Here is a 24,611-nt window from a genome sequence, read left to right on the forward strand (position 1 = left end):
CATTATTCCTTTTTTAAAATGCTTATTGGCAGCATGAGAGAAATTGCCTTATTCTTTAGACACAACAGGAGGAATTTGACCAGGGTTATACAAAATTGAAAGCCTGGCTCCTGGCGCACAATGACTGAATTAAAAATGTGGCTGCAAATTTGATGTCAGAAATTCTTGACTCGGAAAAATGTGCCTGCACATGTTGGAGTGTGTGCGTGGGTTTGTCAAAGACTGGGCTTGACTCTGAGCTGCAGATTTGATGGGTGCCTAAAATTAACTTATCTCAGTAGAAATAAATTACATGTTGTCTCAATTGTCATTTTTTATTGTCATTTTTTATTCGACACCATATTGTTTCAAAGGAATAAAAAGTGGAATGCATAAATATGATTTAAATGTTATAGGTTGATTTGAGTCTTGAATATATGTAAATAGTCTTCAGTCTTGAATAATTTGATGACAATTCAGGTGATTAAATTGTAGAAAATTCTCACAGCATGCAACTAGATTAATTTAAAGGGGGGACCTTCACTATCCTTTCAATCAGTAATAGTGCTCACAGCTCATCGTTGAAATTTGAGCCTTCCAATCGATGTGTATCCATAATTATTCACGTTTGAAAGTTAAAAATTTGACTCAAATTGCCATTAAGCTTATAGAAAACACATTTATAGTGAAATTTCTAGTTGAAGGGATTATTCGATTTTTATGCGTTTAAGTACTTCAAAGCACAAAAAGAGACCCAAATCGATCTACGAAAATGCTGACAGTTACCTTTAAATCAGGGTTCATTTTCTCATCTTGATTATTGTGAATATTGGGCCTGAGTGGTGTATCGAAAGCCAATAAAAATGAAACCTTATTTATGAAACTGACTTCTGACTTCTTTCCGATTCAAAACAAGAGTTAAATAGAAGATGTACCGTGACATGAAAGATACTGTCATTTTTTTTTTATCACAAATATAAATGGATTGAAGAAAAAAATCACCTAAAAAGTTTTTTGAATTTTTTCTGTTATTTATATGAGAATTGGAGTAACAGTCTCATAATAGTACTGTTAGTCTTAAAATGTCTTTACTTTGATAAAAATATAAACATAAGCATACACTATGTCTTCAAAATAGTTTTTAAAGAGGATAATTTTCAGCCAAAATTTAGACTATGGGGATTTCTATCCAAAGTAAACTTACAAAAACTGATATTTTTATCAACGCGATTACATTCTACGATCAACTGTGTAAAATTTTCGATGATTTACAGTAGGCAGGTTACCAGGGTTCAATATAGATTGAAAAATTTGATTAACAATTGATCACAACATACTTCAGTTTGAGCTAATCAAGTTCAATTTTATTCGCTTTCTAAAAAATTTGGCAATCTAGTTGTATTTTTTCAGATCAATCTTGCCACTGACATTAGTTCTGCTGAGAGTTAACGTATATTTCTAGATTTGGTAGAAGAGGTCTCACAAACAATATAAAGTTTACGTTGATTCACAAACAATCGTGATAATTCTTATTTTGGCTTATCATGCGAAATATTAAATAGCATTTGAATAGTCATTTTGATTTGCTAACTGCCATGCAATGTACTATGAATTGAGCCCTGTAGGCACTGATATATTATTCTTCAAAATATCAGTCCCAAAAAAAACCAAAATCATGAAGAAACTGATTCCCGAGGCATGAAATAGATCGAGGCATGAAATAGATCGAGAACATCTCAGTCATCTGACTGAATTTTTTTTCTTCTTAAATATCTATTACTAGTAGTCCACATGCAATTATGTTTCATGAATGAAAAATTCCTTTGCAGTAATTGATAGAGACTGTGAAACTTGTAGTGAAATTTTATGATACCATAGGAGATGAAAAATTCAAGATTTGAATCAGCATTAAGGTCATGATCAGCCTTTTTTTAGTACCAAACCAAACGGTATTATTGAATCGGTGAAAGAAAAATCTGGTAAAGTGACAAGCAAACAACAGATACTCAGATATGGATTAATGCAGAACATTCCAAATAAGGCTGACTTTAAGGGCAATGAATAAAAATTGCGTTACGAGATATGACTCCAGTTGTCAATAGCTGGTTGTTGACATACTGATTTCAACTTCTCTTCCGCTTCAAACGGGGCTGATTAGCCCTCACGCGGACGATCTGAATCAATGTTTTATTGCTAATATCGAGTTATATATGCATCAAAGATTCGCTGATTTACACGTTCGACATATTTCAATGCCGTTACGAGTTGTAAAAGTCTCAGATTCTGATGTAAACACGCCATAATCGCTGATCAAAAATCTTTGTTATACCTGTTCCTTTTCTTCTGTGGAGGCCGCCATCAAAAACACCATTGTACTGCGCATGCTCAGTCAGCTATTCTCTATGCCTTCTTTTCCCGCGTTTTCATTTCCGCAATGAACCATTTCAGCTTCAGAATATTAACACTTGAACTATTTAAACTATAGACTCGACATGTTATGTTTGTTACAAAAATTGACAATTGACCACTATTTCGAGACTGTTATAGAAAATATATAACATTATATTTTAAAATATACTCCTGGTTTATTTTAACTGACTCAATTTTGGCACCGCATCTGGAACATGTGCCTAATATCCCACTATTTATCTCTTTGGCCGAGAGTCTAAAAGGTTTTTCAGAAAAAAAAGCACATGTTAGAATCTTAGGCCTATAGGAAATTTAGATTGTCTTGTCAAATTCTCCGAAAATTCGGTGAGAACACAATGGATAGGAATTTCGAAGGCCATTAGCATAGGCCTATTAGGCTAATATACATGTGTAGTTCTATGAACTTGTCTACCAAGCACACACTCATTTACATTCAAATATTATCAAAACAAATAAGTAGGGCTAGAGCTCTGCATAAACAGGACTTTTAAGCGCAAAACAAATGTGTACAGCAAGCAAAGTATAATATAGGCCTATCTATAATTCTAAGACCTAATAATAGGCCTACTTTAATTCTTTGGGACTGTTGATTAAATTTGGTCAACATAGAACATAACTCTGACGCTCATAGCCAGATATAATAGGCTACGATTGATATAGGCCTAGTGATTAAAAGTAGGCCTAATCCAGACATAGGCCTAACAGAAAAGGCTGCAGAATAGCCCACATTAGTAAGAAGGCCTTACTAAAATAAAAATTTATTATTTTTATTAACAATCGGTACCGTATTCATGTTTAGGCCTAATTTGTAATCATCCCAGCAATTAGCTATATAGGCCTAACCAGCAACAGGTAGAGCAAGTCAAAGTAAATAGGTCACCATTCATGTAAATAATCATAACTCAGAAACCGGTTAAATCTTCCATAATATATAACATATTATCAATATCAATATACCAATTCAAAAAATTATTACAACTCACAATAAAATAAACGCCCATTTGAAAAAGCTTGTTAAAAGAAGGATATTCGACAGAACGGCCATAAATTTCGTCTAAGAGGCTAATCATATTTTCGTCGACTTAAACCGTTTCTGAATTTTTGGGTTTTTATTTTGACGGGTTCAATCCATGAATGAACATGAAAATATTAGTAATATTCTGCCTTCTAGTGTCTGGAGCTATAACTCTATTAGATATACTAACTTGAAAAACAAGATACTAACTTGAAAATTCAACATACTAACTTGAAAATTCAACATACTAACTTGAAAATTCAAGTTACTAAATTCAACATACTAAATTGAAAATTCAAGATACTAACTTGAAAATTCAACATACTAGCTTGAAAATTCAAGATGCTAACTTGAAAATTCAAGTTACTACCTTGAAATTTCGAGTTACTACCTTGAAAATTCAACATACTAACTTGAAAATTCAACATACTAACTTGAAAATTCAAGTTACTTAATTCAACATACTAACTTGAAAATTCAACATACTAGCTTGAAAATTAAAGATACTAGCTTGAAAATTCAACATACTAGCTTGAAAATTAAAGATACTAACAAATTAAAGATACTAACTTGAAAATTCAAGTTACTAACTTGAGGGGCAGACTGGTTTGCTCCAATAATTTGAAGGTTTGAGATGTCAGGCGGAGCCTGACTCCAAGCACCGAAGGCGCGAGTATGCGAAAACAATTTACTTGTGTGGCCGAGGTTTTTTCGGTCGCTGCCCAACAGGACCAATGTTTCGTAGTAGGCTATTTAAAAAAACATATTTTTTTGGAAGAATTGTCGAAAAACAATGCATAAACATGAATTCAAAACTTTTATTGGATGACAACAGTCGTTGCCTTTAAAACAATATTTTACATTTTATTTAGTTAATACACCGGGAATCATTTTACCCTGGATACGTTAGTAGCGCAATTGTTCCAGCTAGTATACAAGATCTTCTATGTAGAATAGCAGTATTATTACTTTTAATCCTTTACAATAATCAAAGAAAGTTGCTCTAGAGAAAACCGAGATTATATCGTTCATTAAAACACAAATGTGTTGTGTATGTAGCCAAGGGCAATCAATAGTGGTCGTTGATTCTAACTATGGTCGGTGCTCTATAGTAAGGGTAATCCGAAAAGGATCAGTGCCAAGAGATTTGTCAAGAAGCAGGTATCTTCATTGTGTGCGCCGACATTTAAAATGGAAATGGCAACACAAGAGTTTAATTTCATCTTCAATTCGACACTTGAAAAAGATTATAATATCGAAAACCGGTTCATGTCATTTCTGTAAGTTATTTTTTTTCTATTTTTCTCACACTATTGTTAGTGTTATTTATTATTTAAAATATACAATTTTGCACTTTCAATCCAGTCTAAACCCAGTCTCCCAGGAGTAAGAGCCCTTTGTTAAGATGCTCTGTAGACACTGCAGACGTGTCTCCATCATCTGCTGAAGGAAGGTCAACCATCGAGAACCTTTAAACCCAGTCCAGAGGAATGAAATCCTCAACTACCGACAAGAGAATTAGAAATCCCAACAGACGCAGGTAAAGGCTAACATATAGAGGGTATCCCTTTACTCTTTTTTCCTTATTATTCTTCTCCAACTGATCCTGTCCCAACCAACCCCACTTCCGTATGCGTATGCGTATGTATTGGCCAGCATGCCAAGCCTGCCTCTACCATCGTACCAAGTAGAAAATTGCAAGTCAGCAGTTTAAGGTGTGTTCTAGCGTAAAAGAATCATGTGTCCAATTGGAGCACACTGCCACTATGAAGGGATATGTTGATAAAATCAAAAGACATTGCAAGATATTCTTGCAAGTTCGACAAAACTTTTGTTTTTGATATTAAGGGCTTAAAATGTGTGTACCAAATGTTTCATGTGTCAAAAATGCATCATTTTCAGAGAGTTCACATATTTTGTCAGTTTGATACATTTCTCATCATACATTAAAAAAAATATGTATATATATTGTCCACTGTAGCACGGTCTATCCAGACCAACTTGAACCAGATCACAGCCAGTTCAACAACCAGAACTCATCACCCCATCGACAACCATTCTATTCGTTATCAACACCTTTTATACGTACAAAAATCGACCTAAATCATCGTCAAACCTAATTGCAAAGATTGAAACCCCCTAGATAATGAAATTCATTCACATGACTTTGAACCTGCTTCCGTTCTCAACATCGCTGCCAGTTAGCCCGCGTTCAACCACGCCCCAACCACAAAACTCATCTCAACAGTCAAATAGACCTCCCCGAGCGCTAAGATCAATATTATGTCGTGTATTTATAAAAAGCCAAGCATGGCCTCCAATCCTTCAATAATTTGACTTTGGACTTGAACGACGCAACGATACTATGTACCACCCTCAAGAAGAAATAGAACCAGTTGATAACCTCCATTAGTCTCCAGTGAGAGTAAACAGTTAGCGCTAGTTGGGGTACAAGGAAGGGGGGGGGGGGGGGCATGGAATTTCCCCACTTCAAATCTGGCATTTAGAATTATGATTTTTGGCTTAGAATATGTGTCGGAATGTGCCAAATAAATTCAATAATTCAAATATTATCTTGATGGAAAACCCTTTGAGACACTCCGCATAGGAGGCTTATGCCCGTGTGCTTCAACAGAGCTGTCGCATCTCAACCTCGACAGTTAGTTTCGAACTGACGAATTGAAAAATACTGAATGAGTTATTGCCCTTGTTTGTGAAATTTGTTGTGGACACGATAGAGAGCTGGTTTCTTGATGGATTTTGATAAACTTTGATGTGAATCTATTAGGATGAACCGTATTGAAAAAGTTGAAAAATATTTGCTATGAGTTGTTGCCCTTGAACTTGAAAACGCGTTCAATTTTTATTTGAAATTATGTTGTGGACACTACAGACAGCTGATTTTGTTGATGGATTTTGATAAATTTGGTGTCATTGTTTGTAATCACCTAATGATGAACTTTATTGAAAATCAGACAAATCGAAAAATATTTAATGTGAGTTATTGCCCTTGATCTTGAAAACAATTCTCAATAGATTTTTAAGAAACTTGGTTGAATCACCCGAACAATATTTAATATGGGTTATTGCCCTTGTTCTTAAAAATCTTTAGCTCGTAAAACTCCAGAAGACAAAACTCTAGACTGATTTAGACGAAATTTGTTGAAAATCAAAAAAAAAAAGGTCTTTGAATAAAGCTTGTGCGTTATAAAACTCTCGAAATATTGACTTGGTCGTCATTACAATGGTGGGCGTGTTACATCGAGCCTACATTAAGGAAAATACTTAAGTTGTCAATAAATCAAACACCTTCGAGTTCCATGGAATGCTATATTAATTTCCATTGGTGTATTGTCTATATACACCAATATCGTTAATAGCGCTGGGTAAATGGCAGTTAGTAAAGTTTTTGATGAAAACCAGGACCTAAGCAGACTGAACAGGGAATACTACAGCTGCAAGAGGAATTCCCCTGTCTCAATGATTTTACTTACAATGGTAAAATATATCAGCAAACCCTAGTATACTTTTCATACGTCAACCTTTTCATGGCAGAGTGAGAACGTAGGATATTACCATATTGTCAGTTTGACCCATTGTTACGGAGGTTTTCTGAGAATATTTTAATGGTGTGGATAGAACAGTTTTGGTAATTCTTGAAATAATAATCACAATCTATCCATAAAAGTTACTGCCAACGATAGTTACATTTTCTATAAAACCCTGCCTACAAAGAGAATCCATAGCAGAAAAGAATTAATTGGAAATAAGGTGCATTTAAAAAAACCTGATAATCGTCAACTCTTGTACAAGAGATTATTCCACCTTTCATTAAGAATCGACGCATCAAGGAGCATCTAATGTGTCAAAAATCGTATGTAACGATTAAAGAAATGACCACAACAATATGTAGGAGAAACGGAAAGTAGTTTACGAACTCGATTTACGGCTCAGATATCAAATTATAGAAAGACAAGTCTGTTTCTAATCATTTTAACTTGGACGACCATTCTCGACCATTCATCATACGATCTTATCCTAACCCCATTGGGCTCGTAGTTCCCTTATCAATAATCTAACTTTTAGGTATGTATGTAAATCTCTGTTTGACAATACACAAATACATCGTAAAATAAAAATTAGACATTCTTATACCGGATGACAAGCCGCCCCCACCCCGCCCCCCCTTTCTATAGCATAAACTAAAATAGATATGAGCAAAAATAAAAATGATCGGAACAGGTAATTATCTTAGTTCTCTCTGAGTATTGAATATTTTTTGTGGCCTCCATTTGTATGTGCAAAAAATCACAAAAAGCTAGTATCCAACTCAAAATCATTTTCCTAAACAATTTGGTCATCTCTCTTCGCATGTCGTTGGATCCTGCTTAGATACAACCAATGTTTTCAGACACATCGCGATACAGGAAGCTATCTGGAAATTAACTTGACGAGAAGAAATCGAAGAACTTGCTGTGTCTGAAGCATGGTACTTTAACAGATAACACATTTATCGGGATGTATGAAAAATTCGCAATTCCATGACTGCCTTTTTCTATGGTGATCCACATTAAACCTTTGGCTGTGAACGCAGCAAAATTCCCATTCAGGAAATTTCCAACTTGGCGAAAACGCATGTCAGCACGGATATCATCAAACTTTCCAAAGTCATTTTTAGAATCTAGCTTCCCAAAAAAATGAAAAATTCAAATCTTAATGAAATGAATCACAAATCCAAATTCTCTCTGTTGTTCAGTGATGTTGCATTTGTTTCATGAGATGAAATGGCTTGATATCAGATTTTTTAAACTCATGATATACAGTAATCTTTTTTTTATATATAACCATTTACATTTTGCAATAGCACACTAACAATATCGAAGAATTAAGGGATACATAATAACTTTTTTAACTATTTATATATGGGATGTTTTTCTTTTGCTTCCATCAACATTAGCGGTTATAAAGCAATATTTGGATTTGTTGTTTAGGGAGTTTGCGTTAATTCAGCAGCCATCTTAATCATTTTCAAAGTCTCTTATTTCACTATTCACATAATTATTATGGATCTTAAAATATTGTCATATTTAACAATTTAGATGATTTTGGTTATGGATACTTTCACGTATTTTACATAATTTATGAAGAACTGGCACAACTGATGATACACTGACCACTGATCAACTGACCAAGAACATCAGTAAAATCTTGGCCGTCTTTTGACAATAATATTTTTCAATACCCCAAGATCTTGTCATGTTGGGCTGAGAATACAAGTCTGTCTATGACCAGACATAAATTCTTTTCTGATCGAGATATTTGAAAACTATTTTGAACACCAAATCCCTTCGTTTGTCAGAAACTCTTTTAAGTGTAAGTGTTGATCGGTTGATTTTAGAGCGTTGCCCAACTAAACGAAAACCTTCTAACACTTCTTTTGTATAGTGATACAGCCAGGTCTGTTTATTTTTTAGTTGCCGAAAAGCCTTATCCAATCGTTCAACACAGTATCGTTATTCAAACCATTGTCAGTTATAAGGAAATCTTCGTTCTAAATTCTCGAACATTGATCTATTTGCCAGATTTTTCCAGTATGATCATCAGGAGAAACATGTTTGTAAACGTTTAGAGCTGCCATTGGCAGTCTTGACAATTATGAATATCAACATACGATTTATTTTCATAAAGTAAGGAAATCCACCCAAATAACTATTGAACTGTGTTTTACAAATTTCACGATGACAATTTAGAAAAAAAATGTATTTATAAATAGGTCTATAACCCCTTTGAGGTCTCACTATAATCACTAATCTGAAAAGCGGTCAAACCATCGATTAAGGATCCTATATCAGGACGATGTTCTGCCACATCAGCAGAGCATTTAAGTCTGGCAAAACATAAAATCCTACATCGAATTATTTGCACACGACACCATCCTGTATGTGTAATATGGTTATCAAATATACTGGGGGAAAAATGTGACAGAATCCAATAAAACCTTTACTGAAATGTACGAATTCCGGAAGTTGGTTTTCAGAAACATTTAGGTCTTACATTTAAAATATTTTTTATCTTTCCAACTGTCAGTGGGTAGCAATTTTGTGGATTTTAACTCAAACTTTAAGGAACATTAACTGCTCTCTGACCTCTGAAATACAATTATTGTATATCTTTTATTATTGTGACATCAAAGGGAATGAATGCTGAGTTGGTGATTTTTTTTTATTTAAATCGGATTTATTTGATTTTTTTAGTCATATACCGTGGAACTGTCTTATAATCCTTTTTTTCTAAACCAAAATATGTCAAATAGCTCCCCTGCATTATACTGTATGGCAAAGATACAAACTTATTATAAGGTCATAAAGATTATCGTAAGAGAACATAATTTATGTAGTCTCTCTGATCGGTTCAAGGGGTAGCTCATTGAGTATGGTGCTTCCACGCTAACCATTAGGTCATTTTCGAATCCATCTTACCTTTATCAGGGGTCGCAGAGCCACCCGAGGGACTGTATCCAGGACAAGACTAGGACTTGATAGTCTTAGTATGGTATTAAATTTTGTTACATTTAATGCTGTCTATAATTTGTTTTATCCTTTTATGAATCACTTGATTTAAATGAATGATATTTTAAAATCTGTTTTCTGAAATTTCTAGGAATCTACACATTAAACTATTCGATGATAAACTATAGTGTATATATTTGTCTCAATACCTTATTAACTTCATTATACAGTCAATGATTTTATTAATTTGTATAATTTGTTTTTGATTGAAATAACTTGATTTAAATCAGCCAACCCTAAATAAATGAATGTAAAGCAAAACTAACAGACGTGTTAGAAAATCTCCACTTGGTTGCACTCAGGACTATATGGGATACTGTCACAGATAGCTTTATCAAGACAGGTTTCACTACTTGATGGGCGAAGATGGCATAAACTTCTAATCATGAATAAAATCTACAACAATTTGTTCCCAAACTATCTTTGTATAACTGTATTGTATAACTGTGAAACAGAGCTATGTTATAAATATGATATATGTATTTTATAAATATTCCATTATTATTTTGATCACTCAGGGCAGCATCAACCTAATCAGAGCAAGTTTAGTTTTATTGCCATATTGTAGCTGGTAATCAGATATTCTCATCTGTTCCACTTGTTTAGTTTTGGGATCATGAACGAGTGTGCAAATAAGGTGAGAATATTTTTATTTCCAAAAACGTTTTCATTCACGTAATTTCTTTCTACTTGTGTTTTATTTTTATGCTTCATTTTCGACAGAATACAATTTAAGTTCATAATTTACTGGAAATTCTTAGAGATTTCGTTGGTAAATGATAAATATGTTAAAATATTATATATTAACTCGTGGTAGATGTAGTGATATGGTAGTATGGAGCTTATGAATATATTTAACATTTTACTTAAAGGTAAAGAGGAAAGACCATTTGGCACTCTTGGGTATCCCATTCCCATCATAAGTAAAGTGAAAGAGGTAAATATTTTGACTAATTATTCGTCTACCTAATTCGTAAATCTGACAGAGATCTCCAAACTGATGGACCTTTACATTATAAAACGCTAATATTTAACTTCAGGTACCATTCAGATAGTCCCTGTGTTCTGATACCAAAGTTGTAATGTAATGTATAACTTGTTGTTCAGTTTTATCTTATTGTGGATCTATCGGACTAAACTACAGTAGAATACCTCAAATGATTGCATATTGCCGTATAATATGAAGAAATGTAGCGCTTGGTTACCTTGACCTTTGTTCGATGTAGATATCAGAATGGATATTGTGTACAGAATCAATATGAGGTCCTAGATTTACATACGTATTTAAAAATAAACACACTTGTTAAATACATGCTCATAGCTGACGTCTTACACATTGCTTCTGAGGACCTAAGGCAGACACATTGATTCCTGTAAAAAAAAAGAATAGTAGAGATTGGTTATATTTGCTATTTTAAAATGTGATAACATTGTGACCTAAATTTGAATCAAAATTGAATCTAAGTGTTTATAAATTTAGTGTAGTGTTTGGTAAGGGTATTACTAATAGCATTATTGCATTACTGTTAGATCTTTTTTTTTATAGATTTAATAATTATTAATTCTTTTTAGATAATCCATGCGATTTCAGACGATTTCTAACCTCCTTACGGTTATTCTCTTAAATTGGGAGAATTGAAACAACCAAACTCGACTTCCAAGGAAATACATTTACATGTGTATAGCTATACATTAAACGAGCCAAAGACCTACATTACATATATTATAATCACATTTATATTATCAGTATCTTTGCTTCAATAAAGGGCAATCAAGTTTTCGACAGATTGACCTAGATTTAATTTCATATCAATTAATTCAGATAGCTGATCCAGTACAAAAGGCATAGCCTTATGATTTGGATTTAAGGTTCGATTCTTTGCATAATGAAGTAACATCCCATATGTGTTGTTTTAACAAGCAGTAGGTTTTATTTCCAGTTTGTTGGTTTGTACATGTTCAATTCTGCTCTATTGTATTTGTCTGTTGGCTGTGATAAGACTACTGGCTAAAAGCCTTGTCGGCTGTCACAAGCTATTTCTGTCGATAAACATTGAGGCATTCTTCTGGCTGTTTATTTATCGGGTTGTACTCCCTCGTATTGTAAGATGAATCAGACAAGGATAAGCCTCACCAGCTCTAACAACCTTGACAAGCTTGGCTTGAATCACTACAACATGGACGACATTTTCTAATAACTATACCCTGCACGGTTCTCTATCATATAATAGGAATATATTTTAAAAGGCGTTCAGGCATTTTGTTGTCTTAATATCAGTATATGAAGCTTAGAACATTTATGACATCACATTTGTGATATTCAGCTATTCGTCACCTCGGAAGATTCCTAGGGTTTCACATTTTAAAAGTGAATCACCCTTTATATCTCCAACAAATTGAGTAATTTTCAAGAAATCATTTCTGGCATTTCATTACAACGTCTACTGGTAAATACTGATATTGCAGACTATTTGCATGAGCAACTATACTGTCTACTAACAAGTTCCCTCTTCAAAACACCACACCCACTTATTCTGAAGCCTTAAAGACCTTAGTTGAGTGTGCCTTATGTAATGAATATTATACGCATAATCGAAGTGGAAGAATACCAGCAACAGACTGCTTAACATGTTAGATTTTATACGACGTAATTAACAAAAAAACAACACTATAGGTAGTTTTGTAAATGAAATTCTGTCGAATTTGGTAGAAGTACAATAAGGTTAGGCCTAACACAACTTGTAAATGATAATAATACTACTTATTTTCCGCTGTTGATATCTTTGAAGTTTTTCCTGTTAAATAGACACTCAATTATACAACAGCATTGATCAATATTTTCGAGTGTAAATGAAACAAACGGTCAAATTGATAAGAACAGTATCCAAAATCCAAAAACATGCGAGTACATTAGAGTAAGCGTAATTCGCCTACAATGCAGAAAATATACAATTTGGAAATTCTCGATCAAAGGTATAAAAATATTAAATTTAAATTTAGGATATATCGAAAGCATGTAGGCCTAAATTCTTTATCTGCTTCTTTAGCTGATGATACACACTCTTATTGAAAAATTTACTTTAGACCAAACTACATTCGATATATGTATTGCTTATTTCTTTTATTCACCATCTTTCAATATAGGTAATATTATGATGGTGATCATTTAGCCCTAGGCGTTGATGTTGATATTAAACTCCACAGTTCGAGGGCAAAACAAGAGTTGTTTCTCTCACAGCTTCAGAACTTATAAAATATATCTACTCTGTATGTGTGGCTCTGTTTTAGAGATAATCACAACATTTCTTAGACCGAAACATCTGTCTCTATTCGCTATTTGGACAGGATGTCGACTGGTGTAGCTGACAACTGGCAAAATATCCATCAGAGGATGGAATAGATGCAGATGTTTCGGACTAAATATTTCCATGCATCATATAGATAGTTACTTTATAGTAGTATGCATAGTCAGACATGGCAAAAAAAACCCAACAATTCTATGGTTAATTTTCATTCAACTATTTATGGAATACAATTACTGATTTTATTAGAGCGACGTTTCGACTAAGGCTCTCTTGTCATTATCACTCTACGTTTGGACTTGGGACTCTCATTAAAGCAAGAGACTATAGAAATCTAGTCGGAACGTCAGTGATTAAAAAGTGTTTTGCTATCTATATCTACCCACCTTTACTAATTGCCACAGTGACCGGTATCAACTTTGCTCCGATATAAAGAAACAACAAAGCCGGGGAAAATGTAAAATAATGCAATAAAGTGGCTTTACTACGTGAAAACAACCTGAATCCGTACAATAAATGATTGGAATTTGTTATAAAATTCTGAACCGATTTCGTAGTAAAACGACTTTTTTTCCAATTGTTTTCATTTTTACCCTTGCATCTGTTGTTTCCCTTTCTCTTCTTATTCAACAAACAATATGATACCGGTCCTTGTGCTAATTGCCATTCAATATATTTGGTCATGACAAACATGAAAATAAATTCAAAAGGGACTAATTCATTGTGTTGTAATAGGTATTGGTTGTATTTCAAGGTTCCAGTTCATATATTGGAAGTGAAATTATAAACAAACATATCAAATTGCGGCGGTAGTCTGGCTATAGTTTCTAGCTTTCCATAAGATGAATATAATATGGAATAAACCGTGTATTCAACTGTTGCAATAAGACAAATATTCGTATAAGATGTATGTGTGTGTGTGTGTCGTAATGTTTCCATGCATAACCAGAGGGTTACAGAGGTCAATATACAATATGAAATGATTATAAATTATATTCTTGCTAACAGTTATTTCCAGAGAAACACAGTGTTCATATGACTAATTTACTGACCTACTGACAAAAATTACATAAGTAAAAGGACATACCAAACAAACCTTATCTACTATTGAGACTCTTGAAAGAAGATATCTTATTGACGAGTAAAGTCACAGACAAGGACCACAACCATGTCAGTTAAAGAACTATGTAATTTCTGCAAATATATTTGCACTTTGAATGTACATTGTAGTTCACATTATAAATTGCAGTTTTCGGAATGTAGTCTAATAACGACCTGTAAACTTCCTAGTATGTTCCAATCGTAGGGGGAATCGGTCATCGGTTTTTAATCCTAAGAAGTTATACGGATGGATAAATGACTTTATTCGCTTTCGAAGCATATATTGTAGACGCTTATATATCTCTGTATGTACTCCATTTCATTTCGCTCTTTAAGATAATACTCAGTTAGGTCAGGGTAATACAGCATTCTTTATCTAATCTCTATTTTTTAAATTCATACATGTCGTTCTAAATTGGTTCTTCAACAGTACAATACAACTTACAGGCAAGTTATTCAGAATTTCAATTAGGTCTACTCTATATTATTTTCAACTTCAATCCAAAAACTGAGTACATCAGTAGAATTCGGCGGATTTCTAAATTTCATGCTATTTCATTCTATGATGTCTAAGACGATATGTGTTCTAAAGAATTGATTGTTTCTCATTGATATAAAAATATATTAAATGTATATATAAATATATATATTAAAGAATATATTACAGGTAAGAGGGGCTGGCATGGAAAAAGCGTCTAGTCGTTCGGATGGGACAATAAACCGAGGTCTCGTGTGCTACAGGCTATGCAAGTAAAAGATACCTCGACAGTTGGAAATCGAAAAAGAAATTTCCCCATTGCACCCTGCATGGCGTTGCCCACATGGTGCAGAACAATAGGACGTAAAACCCCATTCATTTCATTTCATTTCAAAAATGTATTATCAAACTTAGTTAAATACATGGACGATGGCACAAAATAAGCATATATTTATAGCATTAACCTCGAGTGCTTCAGTATATTAACAATTTTCCAGAAAGAAATATTATTATGGATTATTAGTTTAACATCGAAATTGTAAAGTGTGGAATTTGATTCAAGTTATTTCAAGCGTAATTCTACTGAAGAATGTAGAATTTGATTCAAGATATTTCAAGCGTAATTCTACTGAAGAATGTAGAATTTGATTCAAGATATTTCAAGCGTAATTCTACTGAAGAATGTAGAATTTGATTCAAGATATTTCAAGCATAATTCTACTTTAGAATGTAGAATTTGATTCAATATATTTCAAGCGTACTTCTACTGAAGAATGTGGAATTTGATTCAAGGTAGTTCTAGTGAAGAATATGGAATTTGATTCAATGTATTTCAAGCGTAATTCTACTGAAGAATGTAGAATTTGATTCAATATATTTCAAGCGTAATTCTACTTAAGAATGTAGAATTTATTTCAATATATTTCAAGCATAATTCTACTTAAGAATGTAGAATTTGATTCACTATATTTCAAGCGTAATTCTACTGAAGAATGTAGAATTTGATTCAAGATATTTCAAGCATAATTCTACTTAAGAATGTAGAATTTGATTCAATATATTTCAAGCGTACTTCTACTGAAGAATCAGGAATTTGATTCAAGGTAGTTCTAGTGAAGAATATGGAATTTGATTCAATGTATTTCAAGCGTACTTCTACTGAAGAATGTGGAATTTGATTCAAGGTAGTTCTAGTGAAGAATATGGAATTTGATTCAATGTATTTCAAGCGTACTTCTACTGAAGAATGTGGAATTTGATTCAAGGTAGTTCTAGTGAAGAATATGGAATTTGATTCAATGTATTTCAAGCGTACTTCTACTGAAGAATGTAGAATTTGATCCAATAGATTTCAAGCGTAATTCTACTTAAGAATAAAGAATTTATTTCAAGATATTTCAAGCGTAATTCTTCTTAAGAATGTAGAATTTGATTCAATGTATTTCAAGCGTACTTCTACTGAAAAATGTGGAATTTGATTCAAGATATTTCAAGCGTAATTCTATCTAAGAATGTAGAATTTGATACAAGATATTTCAAGCGTAATTCTTCTTAAGAATGTAGAATTTGATTCAATGTATTTCAAGCGTACTTCTACTGAAAAATGTGGAATTTGATTCAAGATATTTCAAGCGTAATTCTATCTAAGAATGTAGAATTTGATACAAGATATTTCAAGCGTAGTTCTACTGAAGAATATTGAATTTGATTCAATGTATTTCAAGCGTAATTCTACTGAAGAATGTAGATTGATCCAATAGATTTCAAGCGTAATTCTTCTTAAGAATGTAGAATTTGATTCACTATATTTCAAGCGTATTTCTACTGTAGAATATTGAATTTGATTCACTATATTTTATGTGTTATTCTACTTAAGAATGCAGAATTTGATTCAAGATATTCCAAGCGTATTTCTACTAAAAAACGTGCTTTGCTACTAGTAGTTAAAAACGAATAGTATAGTATGGATATTGTATATTTTATATAACATTATCATTATTGCCTTTCATGTAACAGAAGTATTATATTTATTCTATGAGTTACTTGAGTATCATTATTCAGAATAAAATATAACCTTTCATTATTTGTTTAACATACTGCTAGCAATTTCTATTTCTTCTTATTTCACAGCTCTTGAACGGGTGCTTTTGGATTTATTTCAAAATGAAATTGGTCGTTTTTCTCTTTGTCTGTACTGTAGTATCGAGGTAAGCTGTATTTTCTTTTTACTGGTGGAAAGGTAAGCTTCTATACTGTTCACTATCATAAATGTATTTTAAACTTGTTTATTTATTTCAAAAGATTGTCAGATGCTATTTCGGTTGGATTTTAAGAAATAATTTTTCACAATCAGCCTTTACACTACGATGGAGCATATCTCATAAAAGTCTAATATATTTTAGACAGGTCAAGGTAATGTCAGGTTTTGAAATTGCATGAATATTCTATTAAAAATTGTAATTTCAGCGAGATAGATGTATGGAGTAATATATTTCGTGAGAATTTCTCTCAAATGGATAAAAATTCTGATGGATTGGTAGAAATGTCAGAATACTCTCAGATGTTTTTAGCAGCAGATGTAAACGGTAGGTATACTTATTTTAGCCTCCCATTAATTTTTTAAAAATTTGAATTGTACTAAGATTGTAACTTAATCTTTTAGAGTCTTTGTTTAACATTTTTATCTATCTACTTTAGCGTTTGATTTGAAGATCATGTAAATTAGATAACAATTCCGTTTCTCTTTTTATTCTGTTATTTTCGTCTTCATGTTTTCATGCCCGCACTAATGACATTGTTTTTAACCAATCAAAGCATGTAACGTAGAGCCCGATAATATAACGAATTGTGGGATAGCAAAACCAAACACATTGTCATATTGCTTTACATTTGGTTCTTGGTCACCGTTAGTCTTTTCTGTTAACATTTAATCTAAATTGGATATGTTTTTAACCAGTCTTTTCAACATGTTGATGAATCTTAGTCGAGTTCAAAATTGATGATATTCTGTTCTTTGTTAGTGGCTGTTATTGATTAAAACGTGATTAGATACACAGGCTATTTTTTTTATCCTATATATCGATATAATTTGGTATACAAAAAGCTGACCTGTCGTGTTCAAATTTGGGGACATTAATTTCAATATTATATGCTATTTATTGCCATTGAATATATTTTTAAAAAGATTATTTTTGACAGGTGACGGAGGTGTAACTCTGAATGAATATTTAAAAACAGAAGCATTGGTAGAGAACCATGCTACACTAACAGAAGATTTTCATTTTAACGATCATAATAAAGACGGCGTTGTCAATATGGTTGATATTCGTCTTCAATTTAATCAGATTGATACTAACAGTACGTACATTGATATTGATGTTAGAATATCTCTCATAACACACTGTTTAGCTATTAGGGACTCTAGGGAGTTTGGGCGTAAAACTCTTAAATGATTATAATTTTAACCTACCGTGCTCTATAAGATGAAACAAAAAACATTGGAATGTCCTTTAGGTCTGCTTGTCTTCTATTTCAGATGATGATAAAATTGAACAAAATGAGTTCGTAGTTTATGCTGAAAATGTAATATATTTTGTCTAGTTGTGTTTCTATACTCCCACCCAAAGAATATTGGCAACACACACATTTTCCCTTTGGTTCAACTCTCTGTTCAGATAAATCTTGTGCTAACAGGCTACAATATCTGTCTGATAATTAAAAAAAACTGGAGTTTGCACCAACACCAAGATAATTAAGATCGGATTTTTTTTTACCATTTTTCATCGTTGAGCGTAAAGGGAAGTGCCGAAGGAAACGCGTACAATTTTTGTCGGTTTGTCCTAAGATTTGCAGCCGCTACTGATGCTTATTTGAATGAAACACAAATACAACATTATACCACACAACTTCTGTAAAAATGCATTTCAATCTTTGTGACTTTGCACTTCGGAATTTGATCGAAGGTTTGCATTCGGTTTTAATGCTTTTAATTGTTGATACCGCACCCTCACCATCTCATTACCAAAAGTTACCCAAAAATTCATGAAAACCTATTTATATTTTCATATTCTTATTTACAGCTTGTGAAGACTAAAGGTCATCCAGCATTTGGAAAATAATATGTTGGTAGTACCAACGGACACCTACCAATGAAATAATCTTTTCTGTAGTTTATTTCATATATAATTATATATTACAAATTACACGTGTACATGTAATATTATTTTCATCCCCCGTCCACTAGTTATTCCCCCACTCTTGTTAACCTATTTTTGTCCTCACTAAATTTAAACCAACAGTTCATACCAATTAAAAAGGTAATATTTAAAGGGGTTGTCTCCTGTTTTGTCCCGAGACTAAAGAAAGGATAACATAAGATATGACATATTTTGTGATGCTGATATATATATATTTACATACATGAAATTGGTTCAAAATTGTATGTGGGAATTTTTATACGCCCACATGAAATGGGGGACGTATATTGGCGTCACCCATGTCCGTCCGTCGGTTCGTCCGTCCGTCGGTCCGTCCACAATTGCTCGTAAACTCTCTACAAGACACAATTCTTGACGGATTTTAACAAAACTTGGTATGGAACCCTATTGAAAATCAGAAGAATCGAAAAATATTTAGTATATAAGTTATTGCCCTTGTTCTTGAAAACGCGTTCAATTTTTAGCTCATAAACACTCTAGAAGGCACAATTCTTGACAGATTTTGACGAAATTTGGTGAGTGTTTGTAATCACCCAAGGATGAACCCTATTGAAAATCAGAAGAATCGAAAAATATTTAGTATGAGTTATTGCCCTTGTTCTTGAAAACGCGTTCAATTTTTAACTTGTAAACACTCTAGAAGGGACAATTCTTGACGGATTTTGACGAAACTCGGCATGAGTGTTTTTTATCACCCAAGGATAAACCTTATTGAAAATCAGAAAAATCGAAAAATATCTAGTATGAGTTATTGCCCTTGTCCTTGAAAACGCGTTCAATTTTGAGCTCGTAATCACTCTAGAAGGCACAATTATTGACGGATTTTGATGAAACTTGGTGTAAATGTTCGTTACCACGCAAGGATGAACCCTCTTAAAAATCAGAAGAATCGAAAAATATTTAGTATGAGTTATTGCCCTTGTTCTTGAAAATGCTTTCAAATTTAGCTATAAATCACTTTGTTGCTGGATTTTGACAATTCTTGGTTTTCTTATTCAGTCCCGCGCTGAAGATTGGATATTTGCCTTCTAGAGTGTTCATGAGCTAAAAATTTAACACGTTTATATTATTCAGTATCGCCCTAAAAAGTTCAAAAGAAGTGTATGACTGAAGGTTGAATATTTCATACTGGTGATTGTTATTGTACTGCTAAATATTTTTATTCAAAATCAAAACTGCCAGTGGGCGTATTGTACCTTGCCTGGCAAGCTATCTTTCTTCTTGCCTTTGATTGATTTGATTGAAAAATCACATTGAATACGAGTTACAGTTTACAGGTGGTTCACTTTGCCAAAACATCGAGATGTACCCGACTGCGACATGGGTTATTAAAATTTATCAACCAAAGATGCATTTTTACGTATTTGTTAAGCTTTTAGCAGATTACATTACTTCTAGACAAGTCGTTTTAAAGACTTGAACTTGACCGTGTCAGTGCCTCGCATTTACATCGTACAAAACTTTAAAAATAGTCAGATGCAAACACATGTTTCAGCTGTAAATACCCATCTATGCCCAATTTAATTCAAAAACCTTCATAGTTATCAAATATGATATAAGGGAGATAATCAGATTGAGATTCCGTACTACAGTTATCTTTGGAGGTGACGACAGTTCAAATTCCCATGGTAACTAATTTATTTTTAATTAATGGGGAATAAGACACCAAAATATTGGCTTTGATAGTAAATAGATTGTGACAGGGCTTAATTTTACCCTTATCACTTTTACATTTAATATCAAAGCCAATATTTTGGTGAAGAATCAAACCAAATGTACAGAAAATCATCCTGACTTAGAGTGCCGTTTGCTGGACATAACTCTCTCGAAAGAAATGAGTTTTCAAATCCATGTTTTACACAAAATGGGTGATGACATTTGTCCATGGGTCCATTCTGACGAGGAAATGGATTACGACAGATGGTTCACACGGTAATGCATTATTTTCACTGATGGTTCAAAAGGTTACACATTATTAACACTGATGGTTCAAGGGGTTACTCATTATTTCACTGATTGTTCAAGGGGTTACTCATTATTTTCACTGATGATTCAAGGGGTTACTCATTATTTTCACTGATGGTTCAAGGGGTTACTCATTATTTTCACTGATGGTTCATTGGTTTACTCATTATTTTCACTGATGACTCACAAGTTTATTGTCAATTGCACCGATGGTTTTAATAGTTATTTGCTGTTTTCACTGGTAATTAATAACATTGCTTTCTTAATTTTTACAAATCATAAAATCATTTACAACTAGTTATTTTCGCAGATGGTTCTTAAGCTACTCGATATTATTACAAAGTGTTCACAAGGTTACTCGTTATTTTAACGAATGGTTCAAAATATTGTCACTGATGGTTCACGGTAGGAGAGGTCGATATTTCCACTGATGATTCACAGGGTTACTCGTTGTTTCATCTGATTGAAAACTTGGTTACTCATTATTGATACCGCTTGATACCGCTGATTCACATAGTTGCTTTTTTTTTCACTTGGTTGCGTATTATTTTCACTGACTGGTTACATGGTAACTTAATATTTTAACGTTGTTACTCGTTATTTTCAGTTATTGTTCGCTGATGACTTGGTTACTCATTATATTCACTGAGTATTGAGGCGGTTACTCCTTATGTTCACTGATGATTTAGGTGGTTACTCCTTATGTTCACTGATGATTGAGGTGGTTTCTCATTATGTTCACTGATGATTGAGGTGGTTACTCATTGTGTTCACTGATGACCGAGGTAGTTATTCATTATGTTCACTGATGACTGAGTCAGTTATTCATTATGTTCACTGAGTATTGAGGCGGATGTTTTCGTGTTTATACATTATTTTTACAAGTGGTGCGCACGATACAGTTTGATTTATTTATTTTATTGAAATAATTGGTATTCACTCAGAATAATAATAAGACCACATTAGAACTAATGTTTGATGGTCACCTATTGTTTACATGAAGACTTCAGATGTTTTTAAAGTATTTTTCGAATGTATAAATTTCTTTTGTTCTATACCTATTGTTGATCAAAAACAATAGGAACAATAAATTCTGAAAACAAGTCAAAAAACACTTTTTTTACGTAAGAAATTCACTAAATCTGAGAACACAAATACTGAAAAAGTCAATACTAAAAATGATATCCCTAAGGAACCAAGACAAATAGCCGAAATTCTTTTATCTGGAGCACTAGTTAATTTCCGACGATTAGATGAGAGTTGCAAACGATTTATTAGTAGGTATTGATATTGTGCACTTCCAAAGCTGCTGTTATCATTTTTCTTACAATTACATTTTAAATGTCCTGAAAAATCCTGGTAGTCCTTTCCTGAAATCATACACAAAATATTTAAATATCAAATACAAAAAAAAAAACAATTTACGGAAATCTGTACACTGATTTACATAATTGAGTTAATATGCTAGATCAGTGCGAAAATAATGATCGCAAAAAGAAGGAGGCAACTGTCTGTTTGCCAACAATGAAGAGATAATTTGAGTAAAAGTTGGCTTACAATGAATACATATATATTAGTATTTACCTAGTTCAGAAATATCTGATAAAAAGCAATCTGACTGTGAAATATACAGTATTATCGTTTTGTTAATCTCAGGCATTATTTGGTGGATAGTTATGAAATTTGTCTCTGTAGTTTCTGTCTTCGTGGTGGCACTTCCTACCGTGATCGTTGAACTGGCTGTTTCTTGTTTTATGGTAGTGGTTGTACCTTGATTAGTTGTATTGGTTGCTGTGCTAGTTGTATATTGGTTTATTGCACTGCTTGTGTCTTGTTTTGTTGTACCGGTTGCAGTTTGGTCTGGTTTGGTTGTATATAAGTTTGCTGTACTAGTTGTGTCTTGGTTTGTTGTACTGGTTATGTCTGGGTTTGCTGTACTTGTTGTATTTTGGTTCACAGTATCGGTTGTGATTTGGTTTGTTGTACTGGTTGTGTCGTGATTTGTACCACTAGTTATGTCTTGGTTTGCTGTACTGGTTGTATATTGGTTTATGGTACTGGTTGTGTCTTGGTTTGCTGTACTGGTTGTATATTGGGTTGTGGTACTGGTTGTGTCTTGGTTTGCTGTAATGGTTGTATATTGGTTTATGGTATTGGTTGTGTCTTGGTTTGCTGTATTAGTTGTATTTTGGTTTATGGTACTGGTTGTGTCTTGATTTTCTGTACTGGTTGTATATTGGTTTATGGTACTGGTTGTGTCTTGGATTGCTGTACTGCTTGTAATATGGTTAGTAACACTGGTTGTATATTGGTTTATGGCACTGGTTGTGTCTTGGTTTGCTGTACTAGTTGTATTTTGGTTAATGGTACTGGTTGTGTCTTGGTTTACTGTACTGGTTGCAGTTTGGTTTATGGTACTGGTTGTGTCTTGGTTTGTTGTACTAGTTGTATATTGGTTTATGGCATTGGTTGTGTTTTGGATTGCTGTACTGGTTGTATGTTGGTTTATGGTACTGGTTGTGTCTTGGTTTGCTGTACCAGTTGTAATTTGGTTCATTGTGTTACTCGTTGTTCTGATAGCAGTTGACAATTGGGCTGTAGTTGTGACTCTGGAAATTGGTTGAGTAGTAGAATTGATGGTATGACTAACAGTCAATCCACTGGTAGATTCGCTTTGGTTGGTATTTATCTGTGACGTGTAATTAGTGGTCTTCTCGCTAGTTGAAGGATAAGGGTTACTGGTAGATTGAATGGTTGTGGTTACTTCAGGAGTACCTGTCCCAGGTTGTGTGGGATAAGGATCAGTTGGTAAACACGTAGTTTTCGGTTTTGTAGATATAGGAATTGGTGGAGAAAAATCGGGTTTTATTTGATCTATTCCTGCTATAATTCAAAAGTTAAGATACAATCATTAGTCAACACATTTAAAAGGTTACAAAATCCAGATTATCGTTTTTAAACATTTATTCTCCAGTCCACCAAAACTCTGGTATATGTTAGTGTATGTCCATGTAATAATTTAAAATCCAATAATTACATCCTTATGCTATGAAACATCAATAAATTTTCAGTCTTAAACTGTAGTGGATTCCATTGATTTGCGGGAGCGGGAGGGGGCATCCGAGCGTCCCCGCATGCCTTTGTTGATTTTTAAGGGCACTAGTCATGATGAAGGGTCAGGATGACCTCTCCCAGGAAAAGCCGGAGAACACATCTAACGAAATTGGGAGAATAATGTTTGAGTCCGAGGTTGGACATGGTTCCAAAATGCACTGCCTAAATACGCCAGGGGTTGTAAATTATTCTTTATTAGATTTTAGATTTAGAACAGACAACATGTTTTGTTTGTTGTAACCATTGGAATAATATACACAATACTTACTTGTATAACATCGTTTGATAATTGTTTTCACTCCATGTGCATTATACGTTACAGATGGCACAAAGGAATTCAGGTGTATGTATGGTGATTCCATTATTAAACAAATACTACCGTTACCACTAAAAGCTTGACAATCTTTACCATTAAGAGAATAGTCTAAACATTTCGTCTTA

The 24,611-nt window shown here is 33.3% G+C and overlaps 3 protein-coding genes across 3 annotated transcripts; 1 reads left to right on the top strand and 2 right to left on the bottom strand.

The window, feature by feature from the left end:
* Positions 1-3,684: 3,684 nt before the first annotated feature.
* Positions 3,685-3,882, bottom strand: LOTGIDRAFT_120034 (hypothetical protein; the record flags this gene model as incomplete). The annotated part of the gene is made up of 1 exon (XM_009058240.1): positions 3,685-3,882. A coding segment is annotated over one exon (198 nt), but the record flags the coding sequence as incomplete, so codon positions are not given.
* Positions 3,883-14,808: 10,926 nt separating this feature from the next.
* On the top strand, positions 14,809-19,075 carry LOTGIDRAFT_232913 (hypothetical protein). Its single transcript, XM_009058241.1, has 6 exons — positions 14,809-14,843; positions 17,005-17,081; positions 17,341-17,459; positions 18,073-18,231; positions 18,410-18,456; positions 18,954-19,075. Exons 2-6 carry the CDS (start codon positions 17,038-17,040, stop codon positions 18,990-18,992), a joined length of 408 nt encoding a protein of 135 aa, XP_009056489.1. The 5' UTR covers positions 14,809-14,843; positions 17,005-17,037; the 3' UTR covers positions 18,993-19,075.
* Positions 19,076-23,065: 3,990 nt separating this feature from the next.
* LOTGIDRAFT_120270 (hypothetical protein) lies at positions 23,066-23,587 on the bottom strand (the record flags this gene model as incomplete). The annotated part of the gene is made up of 2 exons (XM_009058242.1): positions 23,066-23,228; positions 23,499-23,587. Coding segments are annotated over 2 exons (252 nt in total), but the record flags the coding sequence as incomplete, so codon positions are not given.
* Between the last annotated feature and the right edge of the window lie 1,024 nt (positions 23,588-24,611).

The sequence above is a fragment of the Lottia gigantea genome, assembly GCF_000327385.1.
Source record: "Lottia gigantea unplaced genomic scaffold LOTGIsca_33, whole genome shotgun sequence".
NCBI lineage: Eukaryota > Metazoa > Mollusca > Gastropoda > Lottiidae > Lottia > Lottia gigantea.

What these genes read in the sequence shown, in the direction of transcription:
- LOTGIDRAFT_232913 (XM_009058241.1), top strand. Translation starts at nt 17,038, where the DNA reads ATGAAATTGGTCGTTTTTCTCTTTGTCTGTACTGTAGTATCGAG. An exon ending in TTTAGCAGCAGATGTAAACG is followed by an intron (nt 17,460 to 18,072) that starts GTAGGTATACTT and finishes TATTTTTGACAG; the next exon opens with GTGACGGAGGTGTAACTCTG. An exon ending in TAATCAGATTGATACTAACA is followed by an intron (nt 18,232 to 18,409) that starts GTACGTACATTG and finishes CTTCTATTTCAG; the next exon opens with ATGATGATAAAATTGAACAA.